General features: G+C 35.7%; 1 protein-coding gene across 4 annotated transcripts in view; it reads right to left on the bottom strand.

The window, feature by feature from the left end:
- Nucleotides 1-755: 755 nt before the first annotated feature.
- CCDC14 (coiled-coil domain containing 14) overlaps nt 756-25,940 on the bottom strand; it is a 51,465-nt gene continuing 26,280 nt past the window's right edge. For all 4 annotated transcript variants that reach the window (XM_053220955.1, XM_015082291.3, XM_015082290.3 and 1 more), the window contains 4 exons: nt 18,278-18,360; nt 9,226-9,444; nt 9,018-9,150; nt 756-2,394 (listed from right to left, as the gene is read on the bottom strand). In XM_053220955.1, the coding sequence (XP_053076930.1) occupies nt 1,461-2,394; nt 9,018-9,150; nt 9,226-9,444; nt 18,278-18,360 (1,369 nt within the window). In that variant the 3' untranslated portion in view covers nt 756-1,460. The remainder of the gene's footprint in view (nt 2,395-9,017; nt 9,151-9,225; nt 9,445-18,277; nt 18,361-25,940) is intronic.

Genomic DNA, 25,940 nt, shown 5'->3' on the forward strand with positions numbered 1-25,940 from the left:
AATTTTCTTTGCACATAAGAATGCCCATCCTGTTTTAAGGGGAAAATTCGATGCTCTTCTTGTATTATCATATAATAATCTTAAGAATTTACTTCTGCATATGAATAACAATTGAATATTTGGGCGTGGGCAGATGACATAATTTTCCTCCTTCCTGTATTTTATGTTTCTGAACTGTACTTCTGAACTTATATGTTAAAGAGTTGTGGCCTATTGCCTCCAAATACATCAGTTGATTAATTTATGAATACTGGAAGAAAAGTTAAAAATAGACATGGACAATCCTGTGAAAATAACTGAAGATTCATTTAATATTTTTAGACTTAAATCTCTATAAAATCTGGACATGCCAAAGAGATTATATCTGGGTCCACTGGAAGATGCAGCACCAACACTTAAAAACTAATAGGGAGAGATCCTGCAGTCAGCAGAACACTTTAATGCTAAAGCCTGCCCAAGCACTCTGCAGAAAGGTACCAGGCAGTGGACCTGTAGGAAGTATTAGTGATAGGACAACCCTCAGCTTTCTAATTGCTCAAATGTGCTGCTCACACAGATGGTGGTGATACTGAATAGTTAAGAACTGCTAGTAGAGAGAAGCAGAAACTAACTTAATTCATATTATTTACAAATAGAGAATGTTCTCAGCTAATGGGCTGAAAAAGAGTTATTAGTGCAGAAACGCAGAATTATAACCAGTAAAAGATTTAAAAACTCCTTTATGTTCAAATATAATAAGGACAAAAAAACCCAAATAAACATTTCTCATTTATTTAAAAACACAAATTTCCCAAGCTATGACTTATCTATTAGCATTTATCAGTCTGACTTTATTTTTAAAAGGTCTTAAACACCTACTCAGAATCAAACAAATAAAAGTGCCAAAGTTTTAAGAAACCATACGCTAACTGAGGATGTTATCTATATTTTCTTGGCCCAATCAATGTTTTTTAAGGGTGGAGATATTGGCATTTTTCTCTTAAAAGAAATGTTTATACGTAACACTAGCCTGTAGCACAGAGCATCCCACAGAAAAACACGATGCCATTAAAAAACAAACAGGAATCCTGAAAGAGAAAAGAAAGCCTAGTTTGAATACAATAAATTGTACCCAGAGACTCCCTTCCCATTATTCTTTAGGACAACCAGAGAATCCTGACCTGGACCCTTAGCCCAGCTGGGTAAGAAAAGACCTCAAACTGCTAAGTACTAAAAATATTACTTGTGATATTTTCCCAATTACCTGTAATTGTCTTCTCTTAACAAATGTCAATTTCTTAAGATGACTTGTTTGTATAAGCTCCAGACTGTCAATATATTCTAACAATAAATTTATTATTCATACAATTAATTATAATACATAATTAATATCCATTTCGCTAGAGAAATTTAAAATATACATTCAATTATAGCCAAGTTCTAGTCTTAAAAAGAGGTACTCAATCCCTTTTCTTCTGAGTTCATTTCTCCAGAAGACCAGTCCTTAAGGACTTCTGGAGTCGAGCGATATTGGCATCCAGCGCTGCAAGGCCATTTCGGAAGTCTTGTTCATCTCGAGAAGTGAACGTTGAAAAAGAGGAGATGCTCCAGTCAGACGTCAAGTCAGAATTAAAAAAGCTACCATCGGAGACAGCACTACTTTTCACTTGAATGCTGCCGCTCTGACAAGTAGAGGGGCCATGACACGCCGTCAGTTCTGGTGGCTCCTGAGGGGCGGCAGGTATCTTGCAGATGGCTTCCTTTATTTTCTTGAGGAGCTGCTTGTCTTCCATATCAGGTGTTCTGGAAAGTTTCTCAGGGGTATCTTCTGCTTCCTTTTTGGAAGAGGAACCAACTCCGGGTGCACACGATTTATTTTCTTTTTCAGAGACAAGTCCACTGTTGCTGACCAGCTGCGGTGAAGCCACAGTGATCTGTGGCTGGGGGGATAATCTCTTAGATAATGGTGATTTCTTTTTAGAAGTGCTTCTAGCAAATGGAATGTAAATTGTATTATCCAAATTACACTCATCGTCTACTAAAGTTGTGATTTCACTCTCATCAGAATCCTGTTTTGAAAGGGTAGGAATGTTCCCAGAGGCTGATACTTCCTCCTTGTTCCTTGTGTTACCATGCTGAGGGCTTTTGGAGGGCAGAACATTTTCGTAAGGTCTACCTGGTTCTATGTTCTCCTCATTGTTAACTGTAGAAAGTGGCTGTGAATGTATGAAAGCGTGATCTGTTTCTAACTTATTTAGGTAGCTCATTATGGAAGTGTGAGCTGGGATTGGGTCACACTTGGGTTGTTTTTCATAAATGTTCAAAAGTGATTTGGTAAGATTATTTCCAGACTTGCAGCGAGCACTGTCCATACTAAGATCTGAGAGAAGCTTTGCCATACTGCTCTGTAAAGTTCTGTTAAGAAGAATTCAGTACACTAATTATTCTTTTTACTGGTTTCTTTCATTTATTTGTTTATACAGCTTCTTTAAAAGAAAGGATCTGAGGCAAGCACCTGGTTCATAACATTGAAAAAAAGTAACTAAAAGCAAAATTCAAGGAATGAACTCTGGAATGAGTACATTACAATAAAATCAATCCAAGATCTCAGTCTGTATCAAATCTAATATTATGATATTTAGAAATAGAAGCTCAGTATTTTTTTCTCTTAGGGTATAAAATGCTTTATTTTTGAGCAACATTGTAAAATGGTGTGAATTCTGTTAGTAATTAAGCTATTTCTCTCCATTCAAAAGATATATGCAAAGGACACTGGAACAATACTGGGAAAAAAGGATAGTTAGAGATAAATTCTGGTATAATTAGGTATGACCAGCAGCTAGGTACCAGAAGTGTGGCATACGAAAAACCACTCAGGGTCACATACTATCATCGCTAGCTGTGATCTTGGGTAAGTCACTCAACCTTTCTGAATCTCAAGTTCCTCAATTGCAAAGTGAAGGTATCTACTTCAGAATTACAACGAACATCAAATAAGATAAAATATGAGGGTAATGTGCTTATTACCATTAGCACAGCTTCAGGCTATATGGGTGTTCATTTGATGGCAGCTTTTATTAGCAGACCTATTAAAGCCATTTTCTATCAAGCTTTTGGACTTTTTGAATTGAACCATATATATATTCTTACGTATCGATAAGAAAAGAAATACATCAATTTTTTAAAAGATACAAAGGACATTAACAGGAAATTTTCAAAGATTAAAAGTAGCCAGTAAGCATATCTTAAAAGTTCAACTTTTAAGTAGAGAAATTCAAATTTTGAAAATGTGATTATTTTGGAGGAGGCCTATCAAATTAACATAGTAAAATAAGAATAATACCCACTGTCAGAGAAGCTTGAAGAAGCAGGTACTATCAGTGGGACACGTACACTGGTATAACCCTTCCCGAGAGCAAACTGGCAATCCATCAGAAGACTTAAATATTTGTATATCTCACATTTTTGGATCCACTAATTTGCACTTCTAGGAACTCATCCTATATATATATACCAAGAGGCTGTACCCAAGATATACTTGCAAAGATATAATTTATAATAGAAAATAGGTGGGTTTAGTATCTTTATCTTCAAATAGAGTAGAATGATTTAGGTAAATTATGCTCTAATTGTACCATAGCTATTTATAGTTGTGTTGTAAGGAATACTTGTTGGGTCCATTATATAAGGTTAAATTTAAAAGAGCAGTCCATAAATAACATGGATACAATACTATTTTTTTGTAAAAACAGTCACACACGGCCAAATAAAATACTAAGAGGAAATCTATATTAAACAGCAGTGATTATATCTCTGGATATAGAATGAGTGGGTTTTTTCCTACAGAAGGAAAAATAAATTTTTTTCTAACCTGGCTTACTTATTACACTGTCATCTTAAACATACTTTGAGTTCTGACTGCTCTTCAAATGATTATGGTTCTTACCACTTTTCCTCATGCCTTTTCAAAAAGGCAATGAGCTATTATTAAAAGAAAAAATATGTTGTATGAACATATCTTTTAAAAAATTCTGAAATGATCCACTAATTAATTTGATCAGACTATATACTGGAACTTTCATTTTTATTTGTTTTTAGAAAAGGAATACTTATGTTGAGGTTTCTTTCCAGACTTAAATAAAAGTGTTATCTTCACTGTGAACAAAATCAGTGATGAAGAAAGGGAGAAAGGGACAATGACATTAATAAGAGTTTAATCTCTGGAAATTAATAGCAATCATTAAGCATCCAATTTATAAACAAAATGTGACTCACCATTATCTCTGAAACTAAAAGAAAAATCTCTGTAAGTAAAGAAATGACAGTATGTCAAAAATTTAAAGGAAGCAATACGAGCACCTGAATCGCTACAAAGTAGATATATTTCTGTTTCTATTATATGGGAGACACTATTTAAATACACTGATTTTTAATGCTTAGAAAATGGACACATTTTTACAAGAAATGCAAGGTTCTCAGCTACTTATAAAAATATACTAATTTAAATAACTATCAGCACTAAGAGTGCTCTTAGAAGCTATTAGAATATTTACTACTTATTTACTGAAAATCTATTAATTTCCTCACATTTTAATGGTTTTGTAACATGTGTTGTAGTGAATTTTTGAAAAAGTGATAAGGGTATATTTCAAAATTATTCAAGGTTTCAGAAAGGAGAGAGAGCGACAGTTTAGGGTGTTTGTTTAAAACTCCTATGCGTACCTTCTAGTCCCACTATCCTTCCACAACATTCTGAAAAAGGCATTTAGAAATTTTTTGCAATCTTTAAGAGGTTACTTAAAACATGTGCAAAAAAACATCCATCCTTCTTACTGCAGTGTACGACTACAGGGAAGATGGAAGGGAGCTGAACGTGAAGATTTAGCTGTGCTGTCAGATGGTGCCGCTTTACCCTCTGGCAAAAGTAAAACTAAAGTGGTCACAGTAGCCCAGCTATAGTATTGGAGATGTTCCTAATTAACTGAATTGCACAGGGTATCACTAAACACAGTGTAAATCACCAACGTGGGTGAATTTTGATATAATTAAGCTCAACTACCAACTTTTTGTTTTGTTTTGACAAAACAAAAACTACCATCCATGGGTATACTTGGCATTTTGAAGTTCTTACTGAATCTTCAGAAAATGTAGGGGTAGTACTAAACTCTGTAAGACATTGTGCTAATTTAAGCTTGCCCACCATGTTTCTATAATCATTTAAAGAGACCCGCTAATCTAACAGGTGAGCTAGTAGTCAAGACACAGGATTTATGCCCAGTGTGAGAAGAAAACGTCCTTGACAACAATGGAAAAAACTGACAGAAAAAATCTTGGAGTCTTAAGAGTGTAAAACATTTACACCTAATATTTCAGACACAGTCTTCTAAAAGCAGATAATATACAAGAAGTAATAACCTTTTTCATTTCCTATGCTTCTATGTTAGGGTGAGTGTTAAGAAAAGGCTCTACTAGCAAACAAATCCTTTTTCATTCCTAGTGAAAAGGCAGACTGTGTTATTTTGAAAGAATGAGCAGGTACAAAGTTAGAAGAATCTCTCAAAAACACATCTTCTCAGAGAGAAGCTGTCCTTTCCAAAAGAGAAAGCAAGGCTCAAGAGGGAAACTAACATCTTGGCTCAAGTCCCAGCTTGGGCCCCAACTAGCTGTGAAAGGCAGGCAAGTCCTTTCATTTCTTTGCGCTTCCATTTATGCTAATTTCTCTAATAATTAAACTATTACTTACTCTGAAAATTGCCCTTACATCTTTTTTATCAATTTTCTCCACAAATGGACCACTATGTTAAACAGTATTCAGTCAGGGCGCCTGGGTAGCTCAGTCAGTTAAGCGTCCGACTTCGGCTCAGGTCATGATCTCACAGTTCTCGTGGGTTCGAGCCCCATATCGGCTCTGTGCTGACAGCTTGGAGCCTGGAGCCTGCTTCTGATTCTGTGTCTCCCTCTCTCTCTGCCCCTTCCCCACTTGTGCCCTTCCCCACTTGTGCTCTGTCTCTCGAAAATAAATAAATGTAAAAATTAAAAAAAATTAAATAGTAGTCAAGTTAAAAAAATTTTTTTTAATGTTTATTTTTGAGAGAGAGAGAGAGAGAGAGAGAGAGGCAGGCAGAGAGAGAGGGAGACACAGAATCCAAAGCAGGCTCCAGGCTCCAAGCTGTCAGCACACAGCCCGACACGGGGCTCGAACTCCTGAACTGAGAGATCATGACCTGAGCTGAGGTGGGATGCTTTACCGACTGAGCCACCCACGGGCCTCTTCAGTCAAGTTTATTCTTAAAAAAGGCTGTATATGGGGTGCCTGGGTGGCTCAGTCGGTTGAGTGTCCGACTTCGGCTCAGGTCATGCTCTTGCGGTCTGTGAGTTCGAGCCCCGCATCAGGCTCTGTGCTGTCAGCTCAAAGCCTGGAGCCTGCTTCGGATTCTGTGTCTCCCTCTCTCTCTGCCCCTCCCCCGCTCATGCTCTGTCTCTCTCTCAGTCAAAAATAAATAAAACATTAAAAAAATTTTTTTTAATTAAAAAAAAGGCTGTATCTTCCTATATACATCATCAAAGCACTAGAATAAGCTTTTAGCTTGATGACATGGATATTTAGCAACTAAAATGATTACAGATTTTTGTATTTCACACATATATATTTGGAATATAATATACAATAAGTGTTTGATGAATAAATGAATAAGTAAATGAATCCATCCATTCATCCCTACATCTCTCAGGTAAAACAAAACAAAACAAAACAAAACAAACATCTAAGGTTCACTCAGACTAGCAGTTACGAGGAAGTGTTACCAGGAATAAACTATTTTAGCTAAGGACATACCATGTGCAAGAGAGAAAACCTGGCTAGGGATTAAGAGATGTGAGTTCTAGTCCTTGCTTATTAACTTTCTATTAATATTTAACTTGTATGGTCCCAGTTTCCCCATCTATGAAAATGCATTTATTAAAATCTTTCCATCATAGATGAGGAGACAAAATAATAGATATGAGAGAGAGAAGACTTTGGGGAAAAAAATCAAAGTATACTATTAATAAAAGATAAACCAGTTTCTGATTTCATGCTCATAAAGGAGCTAGATTTAGTAGTATGAAAAAAAAAACATTTTGAGAAGAAAAGCAATTTCTCAGGCAACTAAATCCTCTGCTGCACTTTCTACGAGAGGCTGAACACCACGCCCCTTAATGAGGAGATGCTCCCAGGGACACCTAAGCAACTGCTCATGGAACCTGACCATGCTGAGTGGCTATCCTATTTTTCTCTTCCAAATGGATTATATGCCATAGGTATGTTTTAAAAAACATTTATTGAGGGGCATCTGGGTGGTTCAGTCAGTTAAGCGTCCGACTCTTGGTTTTGGCTCAGGTCATGATCTCACAGTTCCTGAGTTTGAGCCCTGAGTCGGGCCTTGTGCTGACAGCGCGGAGCCTACTTGGGATTTCTCTCTCTCTCCCTCCCCAGCTTGATCTCTCTCTCTCTCTCAAAAAAAAAAATAAATAAATAAAAATAAACATTACAAAAATTAAAAATAAATTTTGTTATATAATTTACTATAAAATTCACCCCTTTAAAGTGTGCAACTGAGTTGTTTTTAATATATTCATAGAGTTATATAATCATTACCTCTAACCAATTTCAGAACATTTTCATTACCCTAAAAAGAAACTCTGTATCCATCAGCACTCACTCCTCCTTCTTCCCCTTTTCTCTCAGCCCTTGGCAACCATCAATCTATTTTTTGTCTCCATGGGTTTGCCTATTCTGAACACTTCATATTAAGTGGAATAATACAATATGTGGTCTTTTGTGACTGGCTTCTTTTACCATAAATACTTGATAATAACAGAGTTTTCATCCCAAAAGTAGTCCTCAAAAAAGAGGAGATACTTTTCTTTGGAGACTTTATAAAGGCTTTCATAAGGGGGACATTCTCTCACTTTTACTTTGAATAAGAGTGGTATAAGCCAACATTTTAGAAACTCTGACTACAGCCTAATTAATTATAACACTACATGGATACACAAGTGTCTTGTTTTTCCCTATTGTTCAATAAATATTTGAATGAAATATGAATGTGGAAAAAAAACTATTTCTATATTCATATAGCTTATATAGAATCATTTCAAATATATTTATAAAATTAAATAGATTAAGTATTATAGATACATTACTATTTCATCTATTTTCCTAAGTGTGTCATTCAAAATGGATCTTCTCATTTGAAATATGAAGGAGATTATTTTATATTCAAAATTATTTTATATCTGAACTATGAACTTCCAGTATCATTCAAGTGTATGGTCAGATCTAATGATATTCAGGCCTAAAATAACAGACTTCTCTAGGATTTAAGTAAGTAGTTGGAAATCCAATTCTTAACAAATGTCTCAAGAGAAAATTGTACTTTTAAAGTACATATCAGGTAAAAATTGAGTGCAGTGATATTATTGATTTGAGAAAAGACATATTAGGGAACAAAGGGCTCTTAGGGGTTGCTGCTGACTCCCTCACTTCACTGATGAAATAACTGAGGCTCACAGAGGCTACATGACTTTCCCAAGATCATCTGGCATGAGGGCTTACTGTGCTCAGTGCTTCATGTGAGTTATTTCTTAGTGTTCCCATCAACCCTAATCATGCTCCACGTTAAAGCTGAGGTTTATAGAGGTTAAATAACTTGGTTAAAGCCATACAGCTAGCACAAGGTAGAAATGGGATTCCATTCAGGTCTCTCTGGCGTCAGAACCAGAGGGCTCTTAACAATTTGCTAAGTGAGTCTTCAGCTTATGTACATATAATAAGCTGAAGCTCTTTACAAGAGCCCTTTTCTTGGCATCACATGGTTTAGAAAAGCATTGAGCCAGGTTTGGCATTTCTAAACCTAATTGGAGCAGAAGAAAACATCATTAGAAATTAGCAAAAACATCGACAAGAGAGAAAGGGGAAAGAGAGCAGACCTAAAATCATTTTTGAAGTCATAACTAATCTGACAAGAGGCATGTTATTCAAATGAAATCAATATTACCTTGTTAATTCTCTCAGTCGGGTCACCTCAGCGTCACGCTGACGTAATGTTATTCCCAATATTTGATTTTCCTTTTCAGCAGCTTCTAACTTAAACCGGGAGCTTTTCACATTGACTAAGGCTTCCTCCAATTCTGAAACCACAATAAAATTTCAGTTTCCTTTTCCTTTTTAAAAAATGTGACCACAACTATAGTTCAAATACATACCAATTTTTATTCTTGTTGTCTCAATGTCAAATTGCTGTTTATTTTCAAGTAAAGTTTGCTCTTTCTCTTTAAATATACCAGCAAATTTTTTGTTTTCATCTTTCTGATTTTCAATTACTTTTAAAAGTTCTTCATTTTTATTCTGTAGTAATTCCTGGCTCTTCAGTGACTCCTGTAATTGGTTTTGCAGGGACTTGTTCAATGACTGAAGAGAAAACACTGCAAGACAAAACAGATCAAATCAATGTTTCCCTAATTTTAAAAGCACAAACCTGAAAAAGATCTGTGTATAAAAAGGAAAAGATCTGGAACTTATTGATTTGTTTAACCATTGTATGTTTGAGCAGTTCCACGTAAATATTAAATATATTTCTAAAATTTGATGCAGAGATCATACCTTTCTTCTCCAACTGATATTTTGGGCATTAAGATTTTTTTTTTTACCTTTGTTAATGAAAGAATAATACATGCACAAAGTAAAAAGAATTCAAACACGACGAAATACCAATTACCAAATTATTCTCAGTGAAGAATCTCCCTTCCCACCCCACCTCCACTCTCCTCCCAAAGGCAACCACAATTAACTTTGGTATCTTTCTGGAAAAACACTTGTGCATATAACATATATATTTAAACAGAGATGAATAACACTTTTTCTCCCATAAGATTAATATGTAATTAGCATATAGACCTATCACATTCTTTTTAATGTCTGTAAAAGTATACGGCACCATTCATTTAATAAATACAGCCTTGAGTGAAGACTTACTGTGTGTGAGGCACGGAATTAGAACTTGGACATACAGTAATGAATAGCAGAGACATAGCTGGTGCTCTCATAGAGCTGATAACAAACAAGTAATCATAAATAGCGATAAATGCTTTCAAGAAAACAATAAGGCAAATGGTCAGAGACTAAAAAGATATAAGCTATTTAGAATGGCAACTACCAATCTCCTCATTTCCCTGTTTGCCCCTCTCTCCCACATATCTCCACCCCCACTGTTTATTCATAGTGGAATCAGAGTGACTTTTTCCAAGATTACTCTGATAAAGATGAACACTTTTATGAAGTGTGTGTTCTGTTGGGTACTTGTATTTTTCTTATTGCTTTGTGAGAGCTATTTATATATTAAGAAAATTAAGCCTTTGTTATATCATGTATTATGAAAAAATTGTCTCCATTTTATTAATGCACTTTGAATGTGTTTACAATTTTGCCATGCAGAAAATGACAAAAAATTCTGAGAACAAATCTTATCAGTCTTTTCCTTTGTGTCATCTGAGTTTTGTCAAGTTTAGGAAAAGATCCCAAGAATAAAAAAACAAAGAAACAAATTGTTCTAATCTTTTCCTTGTTAATAGTAGTTTTTTTCTTTTTCCTAATATTTTAAGCTTTAGGATCCATAAGCACAATTTGGCAATATCTGTCAAAATTCGACTGACTCATTAATTCTACAGCTATTATCTACAAAATGCTCACACATGTGCACAAAGACACACGTACAAGATTTTCACTGTACCACTGTTTGCACTGGGAAAATACCTAGATAGCTATCATCAGAGGACTTCAAATGCATAATGCTAGAAGCAACATAAGCAGAATATTCAAATAGTTCTTAAACAGAATCTATGTATTTTGATACAGAAAAATGCACACTACAGGTTTTACTGGAAGGGGGAGCTAAGATGGCAGCATAGCAGGAGGACCCTAGGCCTGCCTTATCCCTCGAACATAGCTGAGTAACTATCAAATCATTCTGAATACACAAGAAATTGACCTGAGGACTGACAGAACAAACTGTACAACTGGAGGGAGAAAAGAGGCCACATGGAGGAAGGTAAGAAGTGCAGAGACATGGTTTGGGGGAGAAACAGATCACGGGTGCTATGGAAGCAAAGGAGCCCTTACATACAAGGAGAACACTTTCATAAAGCCATTGGCTGCGAAAACGAGACGGGCTGATTTTCATGAGTTTTTGCAATCAGTGGGGCACAAAGACTGGAGTTTTAGAGGTCTATCAGCTTGGCTGGGAAGAGAGACCTGAGGGGGCTGCCCTACTCCTGGAAAGAAGGCAGGCAAGCAACCCCGGGGCAAATGGCATGATCTGGGGATCGCCTAAGGCGCATTGGGAGAGACGGTTCCTACTTCTTGGAGCACATCTGTGAGAGGTGACGTTGCTTCTCCTGGGACAAAAGAGCTGTTGGGTGCCATTTCTCTCCCTTGCCCTCAGCATAGGTACAGACACCTGCTGAGGGAAGCAAACCTGGATACCGGCTGTTTAGCCTGCTCCAAATCCCATGCCCCTGAGCTCCAGCACAACTGCCCTTCTCAGTCAAATCTGCATCACCCCCAGCGAGGCCTGTCCTCCTGTGCTCTGTTTGTACTGCTTTTCTCAGGCAAGTTTAAGGACGAGTGCAGTAGGCCCTTCCCCAAGAACACCAGCACAAGCCCCTGCACACATCAGGTCTACTGACCATAGAGTTCTGCAAAGCATCAGTTCTAGTGGAAGTAGAATCAAGTCTCATTTAAGAAGGAGGCCAGACACCTAGATAAAACTGACCACACTCTAGCCAAGGTCCAAGCACTGCCCACTGCAGGTAAGGAGAACCTCTGCAGAGGACTGACCTAAGGGACAGAGCAGCCAAAACACATTAGTGGAGTGCATGTAGCACACACCAGAGGCACTCCCTGAAGCACCAGGCCCTACATACTATATAACCTCTTCATAAAGTCATTACTCTCAGGAGCAGGAAACACAACAGGCTTTTCTAACACACAGAAGAAGACAGAGACCTAGACAAAATGCCAAGATGGAGGAATTCATCCCAAAAGAAATAACAAGAAATGGTCATGGCTAGAAATCTAATTGAAACAGATATAAGTAATAAGACTGATGGAGATTTTAAAATAACAGTCATAAGGATACTCCCTGGGCTTGAGAACAGCATGGAAGATATCAGGGAAACCCTTACTACAGAAATAAGAGTTAAAAAACAATCAGACAGATATGAAAAATGCAATAACTGAGATTCGAAACAACCTGGATGTAATGACCACAAGGATGGAAGGATGAAGAAGTGATACAGCAGATAGAATTATGGAAAATAATTGGGCTGCCTGGGTGGCTCAGTCAGTTAAGCATCCGACTCTTGATCTGGGCTCAGGTCACGATCTCATGGTTCGTGAGTTTGAGCCCCACATCAGGCTCCATGCTGTCAGCTTGGGATTCTGTCTCTTCCTTTCTCTGCCCCTCTCCTGCTTGCACACCCACGTTCTCTCTCAAAACAAATAAACAAAAACTTAAAAAAAAAAAGAATTATGGAAAACAATGAAGCTGAACAAAAGAACGAAGAATGATGAATCATGAGAGTAGACTTGGGGAACTCAGTGACTCCATTAAATGTAGTAACATTTGCATCGTAGGAGTCCCAGAAGAAAAAGAGAGAGAAAAGGGGAAAGAAAGTTTATTTGAGGAAATAACAGCTGAAAACTTCCCTAATCTGAGGAAGGAAACAGACATCCAAATCCAGGAGTTAGAGAGAACTGCTAACAAAATCAACAAAAGCAGGCCAACACCAAGACATATTATATTTAAATTTGCAAAATACAGTGATAAAGAAAAAAATCTAAAACCAGTAGGACAAAAAAGTCCCTAACTTACAAGGGAAGACCCATAAGGTTAGCTATAGATCTCTCCACAGATCACTCCCTTGGCAAGCCAGAAGGGAGTGGCATGATATATTCTACATGCTGAATGGGAAAAATCTGAAGCCAAGAATACTCTATCCAGCAAGGTTGTCATTCAGAATAGAATGAGTTTCCCAGACAAACAAAAACTAAAGGAGTTCATGAACACTAAACCAGTCCTGCAAAAATATTGAAGGGGCTTCTTTGAGTGGGAAGGACAGATCAAAAGTGACAAAGACTAGAAAGGAACAGAAAATCTCTAGAAACAATGATAAAACAAGCAATAAAATGGCACTAAATACATATCTATCAATAATTACTCTGAATGTAAATGGACTAAATGTTCTAATTAAGACATAGAGTGTCAGAATGGACTAAAAAAAAAAAAAAAAAGACACATCTATATGCTGCCTACAAGAGACTCATTTTAGACCTAAAGACACCTGCAGATTGAAAGTGAGGGGATGGAGAAAGATCTATCATGCAAATGGACATTAAAATAAGCTGGAGTAGCAATACTTCTACCAGACCAACTAGATTTTAAAACAAAGACTGTAACAAGAGATGAAGAAGGGCACTATATCATGATAAAGGAGACTATCCAACAAGATCTAACAATTATAAATATTTATGCCCCCAAATTGAGAGAACCCAAACATATAAAACAATTAATAACAAACATAAAGGAACTCATTGATAGTAATACAATAATAGCAAGGGACTTTAACACCCCACTGACACCAATGAACAGATCATCTAAGAAGAAAATCAACAAGGAAACAATGGCTTTGAAAGACACCAGACCAGACTGATTTAACAGATATATTCAGAATATTTCATCCTAAAGCAGCAGAATACACATTCTTTTTGAGTGCACATGGGTCAGTCTCCAGAATAGATCACATACTAGGTCACAAATCAGGCTTCAACAAGTACAAAAAGATTGAGATCATACCATGCATATTTTCTGACCACAATGCTATGAAACTTGAAGTCAACCACAAGAAAAAATTTGGGAAGACCACAAATATAAGGAGGTTAAACAAATGCTACTAAAGAATGAATGGGTCAAGCAGGAAATTAAAGAAGAAATAAAAAAATACATGGAAACAAATGAAAATGAAAACATGATGGTCTAAAACCTTTGGGATGCAGCAAAAGTGGTCATAAGAGGGAAGTATACAGCAATACAGGCCTACCTCAAGAAGCAAGAAAATTCTCAAATAAACAACCTAACCTTACACCTAAAGGAGCTAAAAACAACAACAACAAAAAATGAATCCTAAGGCCAGCAAAAGAAGGGAAATAATAAAGAATAGAGTAGAAATAAGTGATAAAGAAACTGGAAAAAAAAACCCAAAACCAGAACAAATCAATGAAACCAGGAGCTGGTTCTTTGAAAAAATTAATAAACTTGATAAATCCCTAGCCAGACTTATCAAAACAAAAGAGAAAGGACCCAAATAAACAAAATCATAAATGAGAGAAGAGAAATAACAACAAATATCACAGAAATACAAATAATTATAAAAGAATATTATGAAAAACTATATGCCAACAAATTAAGACAATCTGGAAGAAATGATAAGTTCCTAGAAACATATAAACTACCAAAACTGAAACAGGAAGAAATAGAAAACTAGAACAGACTGATACCAGCAAAGAAACTGGATCAGTAATAAAAAATCTCCCAAAAAGCAAAAGTCCAGGGCAAGACGGCTTCACAGGCAAATTCTAGCAAACATTTAAAGTTATAAATTTAATAGTTATAATATAAATATATATAATATAACTATAAATATAAATTTAAATTTATAAAAAGACTTAATACCTATTCTTCTTAAACTATTCTAAAAAATAGAAAAGGAAAGAAAACTTCCAAACTCATTCTATGGGGCCAGCATTACCCTGATTCCAAAACCAGACAAAGACTCCACTAAAACAAAGAACTACAGGCCAGTATCCCTGATGAAGATGGCTGCAAAAATTCTCAACACATTGCTAGCAAATCAAATCCAACAGTACATTAAAAGAATCATTCACCATCATCAAGTGGGATTTATTCCTGGGATGCAATAATGGCTCAATATTTGCAAATCAACCAATGTGATACATCACATTAAGAAGAGAAAGGATAAGAACCATATGATCCTCTCAATAGATGCAGAGAAAGCATTAGACAAAGTACAATATCCATTCATAATAAAAACCCTCAACAAAGTATAGATGGAGGGAACATACCTCAACATAATAAAGGCCATATACAAAAGAACCCACAGCTGATATCATTCTCAATGGGGAAAAACTGCAAGCTTTTCCTCTATATAGTCAGGAACAAGACAGGAACAAGTCCACTCTCACCCTGTTATTTAACATAATACTAGAAGTCCTAGCCTCAGCAATCAGACAACACGAAAAAATAAAGGCATCCAAATCAGCAAGGAAGAAGTCAAACTCTCACTATTTGTAGATCACATGATGCTCTATGTAGAAAACCCAAAAGACCACCAAAAAAATTGCTAGAACTGATACATGAATTCAGTAAAGTCTCAGGATACAAAATCAATGTACGGTAATCTGTTGTACTTCTATACACCACCAATGAAACAGCCAAAAGAGAAATCAAGGACTCGATCCCATTTATAATTGCACCAAAAACCGTAAGATACCTAGGAATAAACCTAACCAAAGAGGTTAAAGATTTGTATTCTGAAAACTATAAAACACTAATGAAGGAAATTCAAGACAACACAAAGCAATGGAAAAACATTCCATGTTCATGGATTGGAAGAATAAATATTGTTAAAATGTCTATACTACCCAAAGCAATCTACACATTTAATGCAATGCCTATCAAAATACCACCAGCATTTTTCACAGAGCTAGAACAAAAAATCCTAAAATTTGTATGGAACCACAAAAGACCCCGAATAGCCAAAGCAAAGCAAAGCAAAGCAAAGCAAAGCAAAGCAAAGCAAAGCAAAGCAAAGCAAAGCAAAGCAAAGAGGAGGCATCACAACTTCAGACTTGAAGTTATATTACAAAGCTGTAGTGATCACAACAGTATGATACTGGCAGAAAAACAACACAAAGATCGATGGAACAGAATAAAAAACCCAGGAATAAACCCACAACTGTACGGTCAACTAATCTTCAACAAAGCAAGAAAGAATATCCAATGAAAAAAAGTCTCTTCAACAAATGGCGTTGGCAAAACTGGACAGCAACATGCAAAAGAATGGAACTGGACTGCTTTCTTACATCATACACAAAAATAAATTCAAAACGGATGAAAGACCTAAATGTGAGACAGGAAACCATCAAAATCCTAGAGGAGAACATAGGCAGTAACCTCTTTAACATCAGCCATGGCAACTTCTTACTATATATGTCTTCTGAGGCAAGTGAAACAAAAGCAAAAATAAACTATTGGGACTACTTCAAAACAAAAAGCTTCTGTACAGTGAAGGAACAATCAACAAAACTAAAAAGCAACTTACACAGTGGGAGAAGATATCTACAAATGACATATTGGTTAAAGGATTAGTATCCAAAATACATAAAGAACTCACAAAATTGAACACCCAAAAAACAAATAATCCACTTAAAAAATGGGCAGAAGAAATGAGTAGACATTTTTCCAAAGATGACATACAGATGGCTAACAGAAAAGATGCTCAACATCACTCATCATCAGGAAAATACAAATCAAAACTATAATGAGAGGGGTGCCTGGTCAGTTAAGCTTCTGACTCTTGATTTCAGCTCAGGTTGTTCTCTCAATGTTTTGGGAGTTCGAGCCCCACATGGGGCCCCATGCTGAGAGTACAGAGTCTGTTTGGGATTCTCTCTCTCCCTCTTTCTCTGCCCCTCCCCTGCTCACACATGCACACTCTCTTTCTCTCTCTCAAAATAGATTTAAAAAACCCAATGAGGTATCACCTCACACCTGTCAGAATGGCTAAAATGAACCACACAGGAAACAGGTGTTGGTGAGGTTGCAGAGAAAGGGGAACACTCTTACACTGTTGGTGGGAATGCAAACAGGTGCAGCCTATCTGGAAAACAGTATGGAGGTTCTTCAACGAGTTAAAAATAAAACCAAGAGTGCCTGGGTGGCTCAGTTCGTTAAGCACCCACTTCGGCTCAGGTCATGATCTCATGGTTCATGGGTTTGAACCCCACATCAGGCTCTGTGCTGACAGTTCGGAGCCTGGAGCCTGCTTCCGATTCTGTGTCTCCCTCTTTCTTTGCCCCTCCCCCACTTGCACTCTGTTTCTCTTTCTCTCAAAAATAAAAATAAACATTAAAAAATATATAAATAAATAAAATAAAACTATTCTATGATCCAGCAACTGCACTACTATGTATTAACCCAAAAGATACAAAAATACCGATTCAAAGAGATACATGCACTCTGTTGTTTACAGCAGCCTTATCAACAATAGCCAAATTATGGAAAAAGCCCAAATGGCCATCTACTGATGAATGGATAAAGAAGATGCGGTGTGTGTGTATGTATACACAATGGAATATTACTCAGCCATAAAAAAGAATAAAATCTTGCATTTGCAATGACGTGGATGGAGCCAGAGAGTATCAATGATAAACAAAGTAAATCGGTCAGAGAGAGAAAATACCATATGATTTCACTCATATGTGGAATTTAATAAACAAAACAGATGAACATAGGAAAAAAAGGGAGGCAAACCAGGAAACAGACTCTTAACAATAGAGAACAAACTAAGGGTTACTGGAGGAGAGGCAGGTGGGAGAATGGGTTAAATTGGTGATGGGTATTCAGGAGGGCACTTGTTGTGATGAGCACTGGGTATTGTATGTAAGTGATGAATCACTAAATTTTATATCTGAAACTAACAATACACTGTATACTAACAAACTGGAATTTAAATAAAAACCTGAACAAGAAAGGAAAAAAAAGAAAAATGCTCCCTACATGTTAAGTGAATAAATGCAAGCTACAGAAGAGCATATTGAGTGTAATCTCATTTTTAAAAAAGAAAAAATAAAATACATATATAGTTCTATTAGTGCCTGGCATACAGTAGGAACTCAGTATTTATGAAACACATTAATTCTATATGAACAGAAGACATGTGAAAGGAAGTACAGCCTTTTAAAAAAGAAATAGGGGTGTATTATTGGGACATAATAGCACAGATCTTTTATTTTTGTTTCTGTGCTATTTTAATTTTTAATAAGGGTATTATTCCTATTTTTTCAAATGTAGATTAAAAGAAAGTCCTCTTATGACAAAATAATTAAGAGAGCTCAATTCTTTATCAGTATTTCCAGAACCACAAAGAATTTGTCATCAGTTCTTAAAGTTCTTTTACCTACATTCAAGGTTGCATTCCAGAGAACCAGGTGCCTTTTGAGTTTTTTCTTGTTCTCTAAGTTGTCGGTTTAAAATTCTCAGTTGCCTAAATGAAATAATAAAGAAACATGATTCCCAAACTCATTTAACAGTGTACATCTAACAGCCTGTTAAAAAGGATAACACCTCCCCTCTCCTAACCATCAGTTTCTTCTCTGTAATTGAGAGTCTGTTTTTTGATTTGTCTCTTTTTCTCTCTTTGCTCATTTGTTTCTTAAATTCCACATGAGTGAGATCATATGGTATTTGTCTTTCTCTGACTGACTTATTTTGCTCAGGGGTGGGGATTAAAGAGTACACTGATGTTGAAAAATAAGATTAAAACAATAAAAAATAAAAAAGAGCATGAAAGACGGTACCCACTTAGGATAGCAGAAGTCCATCTCATCCCCAGAACAAAAGACAAAAACCAAATAAACAAAACAACAAAACCACATCACTGCTACTATGCATAGAGCTTTTTTTTTTTTTTTTAATGTGATATTTTTGAAAAGATTGCCTGGGACAACATTAAACTCTCCCCTCACAAGAAAAAGGCTGACTTTTCTCTTATTCTTCTTTTTTCCTTTTTTTGTTCTCTCAATGATTTCTTTGTCTTTTTTTTTTTTCCGTTTCCTATCTCCTCTTGCTATTTTCTTCTTCTGTCTTCCTTCTCTGTATTTTCATTACTGTAGTAACAATGTACTCTTTAAAAGATCTAACTATGAACTAGAACACCTACAGGGACTGACTGTTATCAGACATGTATTTGCTTGGTCTGTCATACATTGAAAAAATTGGGAAATGCAAATCTATGTTTCTAATAATTTCTTTATTAGATGGAAAATGTAATGGCCTTATTTTAAAAGACAGAATGCTAAGAAGCAGCAACTTTGCCCTACAGTGAACTTCACAATGTGTAGTCCCCTCACAAATAGGAACATACAAAAGGAACTACAAAAATGTTTACTTCTAGGAAGTTAATGCTGAAAAAAAGTTGTCTCTATTATCTTTCCAAAATTAATTACCTGAACATATTCTGTATTAAAATATTTATTTTTTTTACTGAATCTAAAATTATAGTGCTCTACCTCACATCACTTGCATGTATTAATTCCAGATAGATGAAAGAGGTATACAGAAAATATACAAACAAACAAGAGCAACTATACAAGCTTTAGGTAGAAATCTACATAATCTTGAAGTGGGGAAGGCATTTCTAAGCAAGATTCGAAACCCAGCAACCATCAAGGAAAAGAATAAAAGATTTAACAGTATCAAAATTTAAAACTTGTTCTAGAATTAACATTCTGGAAGACAATACCTGCGACATATATAAAAGACAAAAGATCCATAACACTTAAAGAGCTCCTGCAAATCGGTAAGAAAGGCAATAAAAACGGGCAATTCACATAAGAAATAGAAATGGCTTATAAGCATATGAAAAATGCTCAGCGTCACTAATATGAAGAAATGCAAATTTAAAACAGGAGATATTTTATGGCCACAGGATTGACAAAAATGAGAAGAAATAACATTATTTGTTGGTGAGGCAAATTAATTCTCTCGACTGGTGAGAGCCTACTGATATAACCAATTGAACGGCAATTTGACAGTATCCAATGTGATACTGTGAAAATGTATTATCTTTAGTGTGAAATGTGAAATGTTTATTATCTTTAACAAAATAATTCTAACTCTAAGTTATCTAGCCTAGAAATATAATTGAGCCTTGAATAACATGTGTTTCAACTGTGCAGGTCTACTTATCCACAGATTTTTGATAAACACAGTGCAGTACTGTTAATGTATTTTTTCTTCCTTATGATTTTCTTAATATTTTCTTTTTTCTAGCTTACTTTATTGCAAAAATATAGTACATAATACATATAACATACAAAATCTATGTTAGTCAACAGTACATTCAATGTTATTGATAAGGCTTCTGGTCAATAGTAGGTTATTAGAAGTTAAGTTTTGGGGGAATCAAAAGTTACACACAGATTTTTTACTTTGTAGGGTGTAAGGACCCCTAACTCTTGCATTGCTCAAGGGTCAACGGTAGTACATGTGCAAAAGCATCTACAATCTTTAGATATATACAAAGATGTTCACAATAGCAATATTTAATAGCGAGAGGTTAGAAATAACTTAAAATGCCACATAAATTATGGTACATCCATAATAAGAAATACTAATACACAGGTGTTGTTTTTAAAAAGAGATATCTACATGTACTGACATGGAAATATCTTCCAGACACATTATAAAATGAAAAAAAGCAAGCTACAGAAGAACAACAGTATAATACAATCCCATGTTTGTTTCAATACAATTCTACTTTTCTGAAATTTCCCCTTTATAACAAAGAGTGAGAATCTAGAAAAGGCAACAGAGACTGGCAATCTGCAACTCCAACTAGAATGCTGCTTTCGGTATTTTCTAGGAAAACAGAAGGTACTGAGGTCCTCTTACACACCAAGTATGTGACAGAAGGTTTGCTTGACAATCTTTTTGTACATCCATGGTCAATTTCTTCTCTTCTTCCCCTATATGGCCAACCTAAACTCTCATCCCTCACTGTAAGCCTGTCATTCCTATCCTCCAACTCTCAGTAGGATACTTTCCTGTTTTCACTAAAAATAATATGGCTTGGGGACAAACTGTTATCCTTCTGCCCAGGGTGTACAAATGTATCCATATATATACACTAATCCTCACCTCTTTCTTCTAGTCTTAGAGAAGGGGGACCTCATCAACTTCCTCGATCCCATTTCTTCCTCTACCTTAAAGGACTCTGCTCCTATTCCACGCCTTTTCTCTTCTGCACCTACAGCTTCTCACTCTTTACTGGCTCATGTGCCTCAGCTGAGAAGATTAACAAAACAGCCCCCATATTTAAGAAGATATTCCCTCCAACCCAAGTGTACAATTGCCTATTCTCCTTCCCTCTCATTCTCAGCTTTCAAAGCCAGACTTTTTTTTTTCAGTATATGAAGTTTATTGTTATGGTTTCCATACAACACCCAGTGCTCATCCCAAAAGGTGCCCTCCTCAATACCCATCACCCACCCTCCCCTCCCTCCCACCCCCCATCAACCCTCAGTTTGTTCTCAGTTTTTAACAGTCTCTTATGCTTTGGCTCTCTCCCAATCTGACCTTTTTTTTTTTTTGTCCTTCCCCTCCCCCATGAGTTTCTGTTAAGTTTCTCAGGATCCACATAAGAGTGAAACCATATGGTATCTGTCTTTCTTTGTAAAAGCCAGACTTTTAAAACATAATTGATCTAGGGGCACCTGGAGTGGCTCACTCGGTTGGGTGTCCGACTTCGGCTCAGGTCATGATCTCACAGTTCGTGAGTTCAAGCCCTACATCGGGCTCTGTGCTAACAGCTCAGAGCCTGGAGCCTGCTTCGGATTCTGTCTCCATCTCTCTCCTCCCCTCCCCCGCTCACACTCTGTCTCTCTCAAAAATAAACAAACATTAAAAAAATAAAACATGATTATTCTATAAAAAATGATATGACAAAAAATAATCTTTTTAAAATAGTTGCACATGTTTTTAGCAAATATTATCTATTATATTTTCATATACTTGATTTAAACAAAGGAAAAGAACTGCTGACATTTAGGCAAATATTTCTTTTTTCAGTGTACTCATTGTTTTTAAATATAGCTTTATTAAAATAAAACAAATTAAACTGCACATATGTGAAGTATATAATTTGATTATACTAACATATGATGTGGTGGAACCACCACCACAATTACTATATTCATCACACCCCAAAATTTCCACATGCTCCATTTCATAATATCCCCTTCCCAAACAACCACTAATTTATAAATTAGTTTGCATTTTCTAGAATTTTATATTCTATATTTATATAGTATACAATTATATTAGTTTTTTTTGTTTTTTGGTTTTTTTTTTTTTGAGAGAGAAAGAGCACGAGCAGGGGAGGAACAGAGAAACAGGGAGAGAGAGGATCTCAAGCAGGCTCCATGCCCAGCATGGAGCCCCATGTGGGGCTTGATCCCATGACTGTGAGATCATGACCTGAACTGACATCGAGTTGGATGCTTAACCAACTAAGCCACCCAGGCACCCCTACAATTATATTGTAAATGGAATCATATGATACATACTTATCCCGCCTTCTTTCATTCAGCATAATGATTTTGAGACTCATCCATGCTGTTGCACATATCAATAGTTCTTTCCTTTCCACTATTGAATGGTATTCTATTGTGTGAACATACCACCATCTGTTTATCCATTCACCTGCTAACAGACATTTAGCTTGTTTCCTTATGGACATTCACAAGTAAGCGTTTATGTGGACATATGCTTTTACTTCTCTGAATACATACCTAAGAACGAAATGACTGGATCATATGGTTTATGTTTAATTTCTAAGAAACTACCAAACTATTTTCCAAAGTATTTGCACCATTTTATATTCCCACCAGTAAATTATGCAAGTGCCAGTTCCTCCACATCCTTACTCACATCTGGTATAGTCTTTTGAATTTTTAGCCATTCTAATGGATATGTAGTGTTATCTCTTCATGGTTTTAGTTTGCATTTTCCTAATGATTAATGATGAGATACTTTCATATGCGTATTTGATATCCATCTGTCTTCTTTGATGTAGTGTCCATTATAATACTTTGCCAGTTTTTTGAGTTGTAACAGTTCTTCATATGTCCTATAAGTCCTTCATTAAACGTATTGCAAATATTCTCTGTTGTTTGCCTCTTTACTTTTAGTAATAATGTCTTTTGAAGAGCAAATTTTATATTTTGATGAAGTCCAACTTATAAATTTTTTCTACTTATATTTTTCGTTATATTTAAGAAATCTTTTCCAACCCAGAATGACTAAGATTTTTTTATCTTTTCTATAAGTTCTATATATTTTAGTTATACATTTAGACTTGTGATTTATTTCAAGTTAATTTTTATACGTGGTGGAAGGTAAAATTTGAAGTCGTTTTTTTTCTTTCCTTTTTTTTTGTTTTTGTTTTTGTTTTGTATATGGCTCTCCAATTGTTCCAGCACTGTTTATTGAAAAGGTTATTATTTCTTTCCCCAATGAATTTCCCCAGCATCTTTGTCAAGAATTGGTTATCTTTGTGTGTTAATTTATTTCTGGACTCCATTCTGTTTCAATTATACATGTCTCTCCTTACACCAATGCCACAGTCTTGATAACTATAACTTTATGTCTTGAAATAGTATAGTACCAATTTTATTCTCCTTTCCTTAAGTTGTTTTGGTTTGGTTATTTCAGATTCTTTGAATTTCCATATAAATTTTCGAATCACCTTTCTACAGAAAAACCTCTTGGGATTTTGACCACAACAATTACATAGAATCTATAGATCAATTTGGGGAGAACTAACATCTTAACAATAATAAATCTTTTAATCTATGCATCTGGTTTATTTCTCACTTATATAGGTCTTCTTTAATTTCTCTCAGCAATGTTTTATAATGTTCAGTATACAGGTCTCACACGTTTTTAATCAAACTTACCCCTAAATTGATCATATTTTTTGGCAATACTATTAAAAGTACTGTTTTTAAATTTCATTTCAAATTGTTCATTGCCAGTATATAGAAATATAATTGCCTACAGTATATTGATCTCATATCCTACAACCTTGCTAGGCTCATTTATTAATTTTAGTTGCTTTTTTGTAGGTTCTGTAGTATTTTCTACAAAGACTATCATGTCATCTGTGAATAATACAGCCTGTACTTTAAAAGGCTTTTATAGGGGCGCCTGGGTAGCCCAGTTGGGTAAGTGTTGGACTTGAGGATCCTTGAGTCAGGTCAGGAATATCACAGCTCATGAGTTTGAGCCTCGCATCAGACTCTGTTGTGGACAGCTCAGATCCTGGTAGTCTACTTTGAATTCTGTTTCCATCTCTCTCTGCCCCTCCCCCACTCATGCTTTGTCTCTCTCTCTCTCTCTCTCAAAAATAAACATTACAAAAACATTAAAAAAATAAAATAAAGGACTTTTATTTCCTTTTTTTGCCTTATTTTACTAGTTAGAACCTCTAGCACAATTCTAAGCAGAAATAATAATCACTACTTGTTGGATATCATTTAGACATTTTTTAGGCCTATAGAAAGAGGAAAAAATTAGCCAAACAGAATTTTTAAATAATAGGATAATATTACAAATACTATCTTATAGGGTGCCTGGGTGGCTCAGTCAGTTAAGTGGCCGACTTCGGTCCAGGTCAGGATCTCACGGTTTGTGAGTTCAAGCCCTGTGTCGGGTTCTGTGTTGACAGCTCTGAGCCTGGAGCCTGCTTCAGATTCTGTGTCTCCCTCTCTCTCTCTGTCCCTCTCCTACTTGCACTCTGTCTCTCTTCTCTCTCAAAAATAAATAAACATTAAAAAAATACTATTTTAAAATATTATGTATTGAATTTAGGATTACATGATTTTATCTGAAGGAAAAAGTAACAAGTGAAATTAGAACTAATGAACTTTAGACATATATTTCTCTACCTCAGGAAATATTATTCCTAGATAACTTTAAATAAAGGAAATAGGATATAAAAACATTAATTTTGGAATCTATATTGTGAAGATTACTAACACATTCTACTTTGTAACGTTAATTCCCATAGTTGTCTTAGTTCTATGTATAGATTCAATGTTCATCTCTAATCCACTCCTTTATTTGAATTCATTTCTTGGTTGACTGGAATTTGCCATTCAATAATTTTTTTGTTCGTTTTAAAGGAGTCCAAGAGTGCTGTATTTTCTAAGTTCTTGCACTCCTGAGATTATGACTGCTGACTTTACATGGAAAGGACTGCTGGGTCACATATGGGATTCTTGGGGCATCCTTACTTTCCCTTAGCTCTTTGTAAATAATGTTCTAAGATCTTCAGGCAATGAATATTCCTGTGAAAAGGCTGAGGCCAGCCTGATATTTTTCTTTTTATATATTTGCTTTTATTTTGAGTGTCTATAAAAGTTAATTTTATTTTATCCTTATGATATAGTGACTTTATTAGCTTATGTGTTGGTGTGGATCATTATAATAGTTTTCCTGGGATCCTGAATGCCCTGCTGATCCACTGACACAGATCTTTAGATTACTAAATTTCCCATTATGTACTTATCTTTAAAAAAAAATTTTATAAATGTTTATTTTTGACAGAGAGAGAGAGAGAGAGAGAGAGAGAGAGACAGAGCATGAGTGGGGGAGGGGCAAAGAGAGAGGGAGACCCAGAATTTGAAAACAGGTTCCAGGTTCTGAGCTGTCAGCACAGAGCCTGACGCGGGGCCGAACTCACGGATTGCAAGATCGTGACCTGAGCCAAAGTCCGACGCTCAACCGACTGAGCCATCCAGGCACCCTTACATATCTTTTATCTTTAATCCATTTGTTCTGTTCTCTTTATCAGAAACGCTAATTACGCCAAATTTTGCATTCTTTGTTTCTCTTCCATATGTATCTTCTTTACAATAATTTTTAATTATTCTCTATTTTGTTTTGTTTCTTCAAGCTTATCCACCATGCCTTCAGTCATTTAACAAACATTTATCAGAATGTTAGGCACAATTCTCAGCACTAGAAATACAGCAGCAAATAAAAGGGACAAACATTCAGCCT

This window comes from Acinonyx jubatus, chromosome C2, assembly GCF_027475565.1.
Source record: "Acinonyx jubatus isolate Ajub_Pintada_27869175 chromosome C2, VMU_Ajub_asm_v1.0, whole genome shotgun sequence".
Classification (NCBI taxonomy): Eukaryota; Metazoa; Chordata; class Mammalia; order Carnivora; family Felidae; genus Acinonyx; species Acinonyx jubatus.